General features: G+C 37.5%; 1 protein-coding gene across 1 annotated transcript in view; it reads right to left on the bottom strand.

Moving 5' to 3' along the window:
* The window catches only part of NAALADL2 (N-acetylated alpha-linked acidic dipeptidase like 2), a 401,015-nt gene that overhangs the window by 64,663 nt on the left and 324,067 nt on the right, over positions 1 to 12,285 (bottom strand). Inside the window, exon 11 of the mRNA XM_058031067.1 lies at positions 5,539 to 5,685. Coding sequence (XP_057887050.1) covers positions 5,539 to 5,685 — 147 coding nt within the window. The remainder of the gene's footprint in view (positions 1 to 5,538; positions 5,686 to 12,285) is intronic.

The raw sequence follows: 12,285 nt of genomic DNA, 5'->3' as shown, positions 1-12,285 counted from the left end.
ACTATTCCTTGTTACACACTGGCAGCTCCCTGCTTGTCCAGAAACACAAATGAAACCTCTCTCTTCACCCTGACACAACCAGCTCCCACTGCCACACCTGGCTGCCCTTGAAGCTCTGCTCACAGGTAATAAACTCTCTCAGCAGCAAGGGCAACAGCATCAAACTCTCCAGAGGCAGCTCAGAAAAGGGAATCCTGGGTTCCCAAGCAACCATCCTGAGGCTGATACACATTTGCTCCTTTGCAAAGACTTTCTGGTATACCAAGCACACTTTCATTCTCTCATACAGGCATGAAACATCTCCAGTAACTCCCCATGGGCAACTACCAGCTGTGTTATTTCCTTAAAAAATTTAACGTGTACCGGGGAGAAAAGAGAATAAAAACAGGGAGTGAGGGGGAGCCATGCAGAGCTGTATTTCCAGATGGAAAAGCTACCAAATCACAGATCATCACAGTGACACACTGCTGTTGTGCAAACTCCCTCCTAGACTAAATGTAAGAGGAGAAACAAGGCTTCTGTTTGGGGTAGGAATCTCCCTGGAATTATAGATTCAGACTAAATCTCTTCCAAGGACATTCACACCAATGCCACAGGTCCTGAAGTTCTCTGCTGAGCAGCTAAGGCTGAATTAAGCACCTCGTGTCTTTGCACATGGCCTGGTCTGATCCCTCCAAGAAAATGATGCTGTGATGGAATTTCTTGATAAATATACTTGGCTTTGATAAATTAATTGGTTCCGGGTGACACTAAATCAAGGAGGACACAAATAATAATGTCAGATAAACAGCAGGGCATTTACCAGAAGGGCCTGGTCAGCTGTAGATAATCCAAGCAGTCAGAAATCTCAAAATGTCATGGCTGCACTGACTCTTTCCTGGCTGGAAAGGGACTGAAGGAGGACACACCAGAAATAAAGGAGAAAATCATCTGGATATAGAGTGACAATGGATTAATGCTGTGATTCAAGATGGTGAGTAACTGCATTAAGAACACAGAGCTCCAGAGCTTCAGAAAATACAAATGGATTGACTTTAAGCACTGGAACTGTTTGAGCAGTGATTATATGACTGATACTAAAGCAGCTAAAAATAAAGAATACCACAGGTCAGACTACTCAGGTTTGCTTTCAACATGCACACGCAGGTACAAGGTTGTATTTGTGGAGATGAAACTACACCACAGACTTTATTTCTTTCCACAAAGCCACATTGATTATACATATAGATGCATTTAAAATGAAATGTGTTTGAGGTTCCTTCTCACTCTGGAACAGATACAAGGGAGATGCACTGAACAGCACTCCAAGCTGCCTGAGCCCTCCCTTACACCAACATCAGCACATCAAAGAGACAAAAGCAGCTTGCAACATGAGAGTTATTTTTCTGTAAACTAGACCCTGAGTTCTCTCCACCAAGGATGGTTCCTCTGTTCCTTTTCTCATAACAAAGAAATCTTGGAAAGTTTTTGAGCTCTTTTGAGAGAAGTGCATGATGTGTCAGTCTAAGCATGTAAACACTGAAATCAAGAAACTGCAGTAAGCTTCCCCAAAGAGTGATAAAAAGGAAGAAAAGAGGGCAGGACAGGGTGGGAGGGAGGATGGTAACAACCACTGAGAAGCCACATTCACTGAAGAGTTAAGATTTAGTGCCCTCTGTTTTACACCAGTGTGGGTGAAAATCACTTTTAAGGGCCCTAATGAAAGTTGAAAGTTACCTTCAGAAAGTTATGCATATTTCAACAGAAATAAAAATCATTATGCATTCTCTCTAAAGAGGATACAATCTCAAACTGTCAAAATTCTAAACTCTTCTACATATATTACATACAAATGCCTTCTATAAAGAAACCTCTTTTCATTTTTCTTCTAAATTAGCTTAGTGGTCCATGGTATTACACTACCTTGGTCTAGCCTGTGAATAATGTGACAGGTAATTTTTATACTTCTTGCCTGTACTTAAGTTTGAGTGAAGATACGGAAAACAACTTTTATGATCTAGGTGTAAAAGTAAATGTTCTGTGAGTCCTGCATACCCAAACGTGGACATCTACTATGAAATGTTGCATGATGACTATGTGTCCATCAATAAATATTAAAAAAAAAGAGAAAAGGAGCAAGTTGTTGGTTATTTTTTAATAATGTGCATGTGCAGCAGGTTTTTTCCCCAAACAAAGTAATAATGCTAATGTTGATGTAAACTGCTACATTATCACAGAGGGGATTTAAGATTCTGTTTTATCAGACAGGAATCATTCTGTAACGGGATGCACTAAGGATGAATAATATGCAGATAACATAGGAAATCATCCAACTATAATTTAAAAAAATGGATTCCTTCTGAAACTGTAGACTGCAATGACACAGAAATGGATGGTAACAGCCAATTAATTTCCATCTTGAAAAAAACTCTAAATACACCTGTATCAGCTGAAGTTTGTAAGTGATGGAACTCAAAATGCGGAACAGTTCAATGATGTTTGAGTTACAATGCTGGAGAAAAAGTCAAATCTCTGACTGAAACTATGGAAAACCCAGTTTATATTTTCTCTACTACCCAAACATTAGGCAGCCACAGCAAGGCTCTTTTCCTCAGTCTCTGTGATTACTTGTGCTCCAGGACTTCAGCAGCTATGCTATAAACTGTGCTAGGAAGGAAGGAATCAAAATAAATTAACTTGTAACTAGGGGGTTGGAGCTTTTCCCTTCAGGGAAGAAGCCCAGTACTACCCAAACACAGATCTTTTATAAACTACATTTCCCTGTCCCCTTTCATGAAATAAAAAAGGCCATCAGAATGTTGAGTCTAGCAGAGCAAAGTACACTTTAAGGTGCTCCATCAAGAGGAAAACGAAAATGGAAAATTACAAAGATGATGCTCATACAAAAAGAAAAACAATGCAAATCTTAAGGAACTAAGGGAGAGAAGTATGAGAAACAAGGTGAGCTCTAAGTGATAGGGCAGGCACACAATCCATGTACATCCATTCAAAAATGAGAACCATCATGAATACAAACAGAAATTGAGTGCACATCCCTGAGGTCATACACCACCATATCCAGTGTTTTTAGAGTTATTAATAACTTACAATCAGGTAACCAAGAGCTGAGCTTCAGTCATGTAAATAAGATTATTTTGTTTACAAAGTTAAAATATCACAAGAGAGGAATTTATATCTGACACCAAGCAGAGTTGTGATGAACACATCTGTCTGTCTGTTACATGCATTTTCTCATTATGGAGGACATATATGTGTTATACCTGTTACACCATTTTTGGGTGAGAAAATAAACAAAACTAATATTTTCAAGAGCACAGAAATAGTCCACAAATAGGGAAAAAAAATCAGAATCTACTCACCTGTGCCATGTAGTTATTTCTGACATACCAATGCTCATACAATGAAGTAATTTGACTGATATCCAGCTTTTGTGTAGCACACAGAGTGGCTAAGACAAGTCTTTGATTTAACAGCTCTCTTAGTTTATGTTACTCTTCCTTGTTGCTGTAAATGTAACTGAATATGTTTCTAATACTATTCTCTGCTGAGGTGAGGACTAATAGACCAATCATGGCGTTCAGGAGCAGAGAAACTCTGATTTGAAATCAACACTTCGGTCTCTCTCTGGAGACTCTACATAGTCACTTGGATACACACTAATCATTCCCTTGAATAGCATAACTCATACTGAAAGCAAAATAATCAGCAGTATTAGGAAAACCTGATCAGTCTGTCTCCTAACATATTACTAATCAGAATGTGACCCTCATGTGATGGAAAACCCAGCACAGCAGAGGTAAGGAGATGAGGAAAGCTTTCTTCAGCAAATGCAAGAGAATCCTTGGAAACTGGGGCAATATTATGATTTTTTCCACTTGAGAAATTCTTCCAAGCTTACTTACTTTGAGACTAAAAATGCTGCATATTTTCTGCTGGTGAATGAATGAGGTGCATTTCACCCAGTGCACTTTTACAGCCGCGGCTGAGTTCTCAGAATGCACTTTCCTGGCTCACAGACCCCACCACGGGCATTTGCCAGGCGGATTTAACCTCCCCGAGGCTGTGGTTCACTGTATTACGTAATTCCAAGCCAGACAGTTTTACTTACTCTTCTGGCCTGAATGTTTCCTCTTACAGCTTTTATTTGCTCGTATTTACTCCTCAGGTTGCTGTCAATGGAAGGTTTTTACAACTTTCTCTCTGCGGACTGGCATCGCTCCGACTGGGGAAGAAATGCGTTTCTAAAGCTGACCTGGAGCTGCTGCTCTGGAGGAAGAATACAAGCACAGGTCTTGGGCTTTTTAACTCCAAACCAGTTTTTTTCCAGCTGTGCAACAGCATCAGTTTTACCTGACACTGCACCGCTGGCTGACAGGTGGATAAAATAAACAAGTGATGGATATTCCAAAGGAAGAGTGATTCCTGAGCAGGTCACAGCAGTGGGAGAGACAGAAGAGGAAACCAACCTCACAAAATTATAACCAACAAAAGCACATCAGAACAGTCCATTTCTGAACCTGTTTGCCCAAATCTTGTTTTGCAACAAAGCTGACAAAGCTGAGGCGTAGTTAAAAAAGCTGGATGGAAACAAACAAGCAAAAATCCCTCCCTGCAAACCAACAGATTTTTATCAGCCCCTAACCTGCCTAACAGAAATTCTCACAATGTTTATTAATATGGCTGTCAACACAGAATAATTTATCTGCTTTATAAATATCTGTCAATAAACAGAATCCACAATAAACAATGGCAATAAACAGTAAAGGATAAACAGATTGCTTGTTTGATAGAAGAGACAATGAGCTTATCTCCTGGAGGACTGGTAACAACCTGGACAATAAATAACAAAGATACAGCAAATAATCCAAATTTAATCATTCTGTGTGACTTCACTTTTAGGGAAAAATTCCATCCTCTTGCCAAGAGGAATTTACACATTGTGCCAAGCAGATTTATTTCTCACATAAAACAGACCTCATGGGGTCAAGGTCTCCTACAGTCTGAGAAGTGCAGTATGTCAACTTCAAGACTGCAGATTACACTTACCAAGTTTATTTCTAGGAAATGAATTTTCAAGAAGGACAAAAGCTGAATTTTTAACAAAGAACCAAATTTAGAGTGTCATGTTTAAATAAATATAGAAATATTGTCATTTATGATTTTAATTACATTGATGAGTCATTCTGAGAGACAAAAATGCAAATTTACAAGGTTAACTGAACATGAAGAATAACTCTGGATTAAAGTAGACAATAGCCAAGGGAACCTTCAATGTTCATATTGTAAATGTTGCTGGGAAATACTATTTTGATATATTGAATTTTGCAGATTCTTTCTCGTGGTCTGTAGATTGTATATACACAGATCTTGAATGAAAACTATGGGGAATAGCTGCTAAGTGACAACAAAAAATTCCTCTGAAGACCTAAAAAAACACACTTATAGGAGATAAATTTCTACTACAACACATGATAAACTGAGAAAACATAGTTCTGTCTTCCTGCTACTTTCATTTTGTCCGTTTTTAGTAACAGTTACCTCTGATGCTTTGATGTCCTCATAGGAAAACTGTGTGGCAGGTACTCCGAGGTGGTTGATGAAAAAATCTGCATCTCCCTGAATCTGCACAGAACTCACATTGTATCCTGGACATGCAGCCTTTTCCACACAGTTGAAGCTCTGGCTCTGAAAAAAACAAACACAAATCAAATCTCTACTCAATTATTTGCAGTCAGGCTCTTGATGACTTGTAGCACCATCTCATTTAAACAGCATTCTTTGGGGGTTGAAGCAACTTTAAAATGGCAGAGTGAAGTTTTGCATGGCGGTGCCTTTTGGAAGATTTTGAGATCTTTAATGGCTCCTAAGGAATCATTTTTTATTCAGTTAATAGCATGCTCTGCCACAACAAAAAGCTGAATGGGATTATCATATTCAATCTAAATATGTAAAATGCTGGCAATGTAAAGAATTTCCCACAAAGTAGAGCTTAAGAGGAAAAAAAATTAAAAGGCTAAAGTTACTCAATACACATTTTCTGTATAAATAATACACATTTTCTGTGTAGGTTTCTTAAAACAATTCTAGTCAGGGAAATCTTTGTATTTCTTTCACGTAACTATTTAATGGTGAAATCTTAGCAACAGAACTGTAATAAATATGGAAACTGGAAATCAAGCCCAGACTGAGTGCCACATACTTGTGTAGCTTTTAAATCTACCAGGTAATTAAACACTTAATAAACAGTAGGCATAAAGGCTTTCAACATCTCTTACAGCAAATAAGCTACTCAGGTTTCTTTTCAAGAATATTAGGAAGTTGAAGCATTGGAGATTATTTGCATTTAGCTAACAGTTTATATAGTATAACATAACTTCCTCACCTCTACCAACAAAATTACAGGCTTTCTAGAAGAATAGCCTAAAATTGGTTCTACTTTAACACAAAAATACAGCAAATTCTGTATATTAAAGTCTCCAAGGTTATCAGGAAAATGTTAGACGGAGACAAATCTCGGTATTTCCCCATTTCAAAATTAGCATAATTATTGCTTCACAGTTTCATTTTGGTGCTGTGAATAATTCAGTTGCATATTACACAGTTTAAATAAAGGCTGCAGAGTCTAACAGAAAATTATTTTAAAATACCTTCAAGAAATAGCTTCTATTTCATAAGTAATTTTGAAAGGTGGTCGTATTACTCCTTTTTTTTTAATCTGTTAAGCATTTCTGCTCCTGCCATTCTTACATAAAGCCACAGTTGTTCAAGGCCTGTCCAAAATGGTAAAAACCCAAACAACAAATTCATTGGAAAAGGTGTTTTAATAATCACAACTGCATCTCCTACAGTCTCCTCCCACTCAAACCCAGTGCACAGCACACACCCAGGCAAAAAGCCATGGTTATGATTTTGTGCATATAGCTGTGTACAAGATCCACTGCTCCTTCCAGGAATTATAAGGCATTTAAGGATCAGCCAGTGTTCTACACTGCAGCATAGATCAGATCTCCTCACTTCACACTGCCCACCACAGCTGGTCAAGTTTCCTAAGTGATGAGTAGCCTGTTGTTCCTTTAATGTTTAAAGGCTCACTGAATGATGTGAAATTGTGAAATACAGCTTTTGACACTTAATTCTGAATATCCACCAACCCCCATTTCTATCAGGCTACCAGGAGCTGAAGAGATGCCTTCCTACAGCAACCATGAAATTTAGTTTTTCTTATGCATGAAAGTTTATATATGAAATGTTTACAGCTTTGGTTAAGGGGACCATAAAATATGGTGGTTTGGGGGATTTTATCACCATCCTTGACAGTATAGAATTAATATTTTTATGACAGGAATGTTCAATTCAATAGTACAGCATTTTAAGAGTTTAACTGCTTTATTCCACTTGCACTGTTCTCACACACAAGCCCAACAATAAATATTTAACCCAGCACCAATATAGGAGAAGGCTTTACATGCAAGATGCTGTGCTCTTCCAATCTGTTTTTATTGTAATGCAGACTCTACAACACCAGCATTCTCCAACTCCTTGGCAACAACTGCAAAGTTCATACAGCGTGTTTTGGATTCATTAAAAAAAATGAAATGCTTCCCCCGACTAATAGACTTAAAGATAATAATGCTCTAATACTAATAAAGCTAATAAAATTAATTTTTAAAAAATTAAAAACATATCTAGAATAAACTATTAGCAACACACAACTAACTGCCATTTGAAGAGCAGCCAAACTGTATTTCTTCAGCTGGTTAGCCTTATAGGAAAAAGACAAACTGGCTGTATTTAGAGCACTCAGCTGCTCAGGCTGGGCTCCACCATGTCAGTCAAACTCTTCCTTCAGACCAGAGCCAAACCAAGCCCCTGGTGAGCCAGGAATCAAGGAGTGCTTGGTGTCAGTGCAACGATTCATATGCTATTTGTAATTGAGTAATTTTATTTCTCTGGAGCTCATTTTGGGTGTCAGCACCATCATACAGGTTTACATTACAAATCTGAGAAAATGAAGAGTACCATATGGCAAATCAAATGCATTTAATTTGAGTTAGTGTCCTAAAACAAATCTGACACATCTGAAGCATAATCAAGTGGGACTTCATTGCAGAACTCATTAGTTAGTTCTGGTTACTACTTTTCTTTACTTGACTCCGGCTTAAGTTAAAACATTACCACCTTTTCAAAATGGATTAAAACATCTATGGAGCTTTCAACAGGGCTAGTAAAGAATGAACAGTTATTCTTACAGTGTGTCAGTGCACCCAGCTTCAGAACTACAACCAGGAATATTATTCTTCATGAATAAAATGATCTCTGTTTCTAAGCTGAATCAGTTCCTGTGCCAGGGACTGGTGCAATTAAGGACCTGAGGTATGACAGACCATCTAAAGCAAGTAAAATTGTCTATAGGAAGAGCCAAAGAATTTATTTAATTCATCACAGACCTTATAAAAATGCAGAAATCAAGAGATTGACGTAAATATGTAAATCAACACCAACAGGTAGTAAAGGCCAGAGAAAGGGCTCTCAGGTCTGTGTTTCTCATCTATACACACCTGCCACACTCTAGCAAACAAACCACTAGAGGCAGAAGGCTTGATGGTTCTTAAAAAAATATTAATAGATGGCTGCCAAAGGCTATTAAAAAAACCATGGAGCTTCTAGGAGTTGCATCAATTCTATGGCAAGGCTACTTCTCTGTTTTCTCCCAGCTGCCTATCAGGTTTGGCTATAAACATCCTGTTCCGCTCTGTCTTTACTGATTGATTATACATATTGCTATTGATGCAAATCAGCTCTTTCAGAAATTATTAGGGAGATTTAATATGGCATTTTGCCCTACAGACCTCAAAGTGCTTTTCAAACCAACTAAAGGCAAGCAAGGTATCTAACATTTCTGTATTGCTCAACAGCACAGAGCAAAACAACTACATAATAACTAAATGCACAGCATTTCTCCAATTTTGAGCCTTATCAAATTGACATGATTCAAGTATGTGCATAAAAATAATTCTAAATTATAATCATTCATTCTCTCTTTCTCTGTTTAGGAAAAGAAAAGCTAAATGTGGTGGTGATAATTAACATGCTATAGATGGAGAGTAGTTGTGGTTTAAATAGCCTGAATGTTATACACCACTGATGTGATGTATTTGCCTATTTATACAATGTGATCATTTGATTACCTGATTAAAGCTACACCATGAAATCTTATGAGGTAGAGTGACTAAACCTTGCTGCATTTAATTAATGTTACATTAAGATTGAAGTGATTAATTAAAAATGAATAAAATGTTGGTTCCTTACTTCCTTAGCAATTTTTCCTTCCCACTCACACATATTTTCATTTAAACATGTATGAAGCCTTACTGAAAATATCTAAAATCTTAACATTATTTAATGACCTTTAAGGTAACATGAAGACTCTGGTGAAATTCTGTAGCCCTGCAAAATCAGTCACAGAAAAAAGAAATTTAAATCTCAGAAATTGCCCGTGGTTTGGATTCTCCAGGACTACCACAGTGAAGTGAGAGATGTTCCCTGCACACACACATATTCCATTGAGAGGAACTTGTCACCAGGGAGAAACAACTCCCTCAAGAATTGTGTTTACTGAAAGCCATCAGGGACAAGGAATTCAGCATCATCTGAATCCCTCTGATACTCGTGGACGCTGCAGGTGATTCTCAAACAAATCACTGCAACCCCAGGGATGCCCATTAGACAATGTGAATTCCCCCACCACTAAATTACTCTCTGTTTTCATACACAAAAGCACCACACCTGGAAATTCCAAGAGTAAACAGGTTTTTTTAGGCTGTGCAGGAAGGCAGGACTGCATTTTCACAAGACAAAACCTGCCTTTTAGACAAACATCATGGCTTTAAAAGAATTTTTCTTTCAAAAAGCCCACAGCTATTCTGCATGACAGAGAAGGCTGTTTCACCCAGAGGGGAAGAAGAAACTGAAAATGGTGGCAAACACAATACTTTCAAAAGGTCAGGTCCAACCAAGATTAGCCAAGACCCAGTTCTGACGTTGTATTCAGATTTCCACTGAACCAAGGAAAAGTCAGTTTACCTACAAAACACAACCTGCTGAAAATAAAACTCCAGTTGTACCTTTCAAAATTGTGTGAAGCAATTTTTGCATTTCAATGGTGACTTCCTAAAAAAAAAGGGAAATTACAATACCAGTGGTTATAAATAATGCATGGAGAAATATCTGTGCTTGGAACAGAAAATTTAAATATATTGCTGTATGTTATACTACTTTGTAAAATGGAGTTATTTTTTATTTAGCATACAGCTAGAAAAACATGAGACAAACTTAATCCTGTAATTCTTGTTCAAGGCTTTGGTTTCTGTTAAGAAATATTTGCATACTTTTAAATATTTGTCTTATTTTTTAAAAAAAAACATAACTAACAGAGTAAAGTCTTTAAAATAAATGGTACCTCACAGGACTAAATCACATTTTAGATGCAAAAGTTACATCAAACTGGTAGGAAATACAAAAGCAAGGTAGTAAAAAGTTATATAGTGAAAATTTAATTTTCTATCCTGCACCTTTTCTACATTTAACTTTATCTACTGACAGTCTTTCTCTGATTCCTGATGCTTGTTACATGATTCTGAATTACATTTATCCTCCCTATAACCAAATTGAAGTCCCATGCCTCATTGAGTCAAATGTACCTGTTGCCAGCACTCAGCACAAACTGCTAGGAATTTTAATGGCTTTTTTAAGGAAGGTAGAAATCAAGCAAGTATGCTCCCATTTGATAAGAGAATTTCAGAGCAATCAAATATTTAAAGCTAAAATTATATAGCATGAATTATATAAGTGGCAAGACTGCAATGGGAATGCCATCAGCAGTTCCAAGTATCTCAGTACCTTAAAAATATAAAGTTTAAAAAATATAATTGAGAAACAGTTGCACACACCTTTGGTAGCTGTGTTTCTCCAAAGCATCCACTTACCCCAGAAAATAATACATTAGAACTTCTTCCATATTTTTTCAGCACCACTGGAAAAGGCAAACTCTCCAAAATTTTAAAGTGACTTTAAAGACTGAATTTCCATGACCACAGGCTCAGCCTCACTATTCAGTGAGTTACATTTATTGATGGTAAATTTCAGGAAACTGCTTAAAATTGTTGATGGATTGGTGGTGTCCATTATGATGGACAACCCAGAAAATACTGTATCAAGAGGGAACCTGTCTCCACACCCAACACTCAAAACTTCAGGTGCTTTTTCCTTTAGAGCTTATGCATTTTGATCTAATTTTAAACAGAAATTATTTTTGACCATTTGCATTTATAACTGAAGGATGCAGTCAATCTGTTTTTTGGTAATTCAAAAATTAAAACTCTCCTGAACTTCATGGTGCTCAAGCTTTTTCTTGCTGTGTTTGTATGGCAGCACTTAATGTGAGAAATTAGGCCCACAGCTGGGTGTAACGTGAATACTACAGTTTGTAACTGCTCTAATTTACAATGGTTTGTAACTACTCTAGTTTACTACAGTTTGTAACTAGTCCATTTTACTACAGTTTGTGATTACTCTAATTTACTAGTTTTTAACTACTCGATTTTACTACAGTTTGTAACTACTCTATTTTACTACAGTTTGTGACTACTGTAATTTACATTTTCCCCAACCATCAGCATTCCCATGTCATGTTTTCTGAGCTACAGAGAATGCAGACATGTGGGATTTCTACCAGAAATGTTTGCCAGCACCACTTCCCAAACACCAGCACCTGCCAAAGTGCAAATGAGCTCAGCAGACACCTCCATGAGCTTCATCATCAAGCTGACCCAGAAAAGCAGATTTCTGCAGAGGTCAGCTGTCTGCCACCCTTTCCCATGCAGGGGTTTCTCCCACCATGCTGAGATCTTCAATCTGCTGGTTATATGAACACAACTTAAACTCATGTGTTTCACTAGGAAAAAAAACCGAAAGAAAATCATTTATCCTTGTTCTGTATATTACATGTCTCATATTCTCTGCTCCTCCACATGTATTCCCAATATCCAATACAATACCAGCTCTTTTAAGGGATCCAAGAATCCTGTGGAATGATCCTGCCCATCTCTAACAATGCACACAGAGGCAGGACAGACCCCAACACCACATTATCCAGCCAAGAGGGGACACAAACACACAACCATGGTATAGGCAGTGCAACAGCCAGGTGTTTTAAAGTGGAGGAGAAATTTGCCATCAAAATATTAGACTTTATTACTTTAATCAAAGACCAAATTTCAGTTGTAA

Source organism: Melospiza georgiana, chromosome 10, assembly GCF_028018845.1.
Source record: "Melospiza georgiana isolate bMelGeo1 chromosome 10, bMelGeo1.pri, whole genome shotgun sequence".
Classification (NCBI taxonomy): Eukaryota; Metazoa; Chordata; class Aves; order Passeriformes; family Passerellidae; genus Melospiza; species Melospiza georgiana.
The sequence above is the reverse complement of the archived record's forward strand: the minus strand, read 5'-3'. Positions and strand labels throughout refer to the sequence as shown.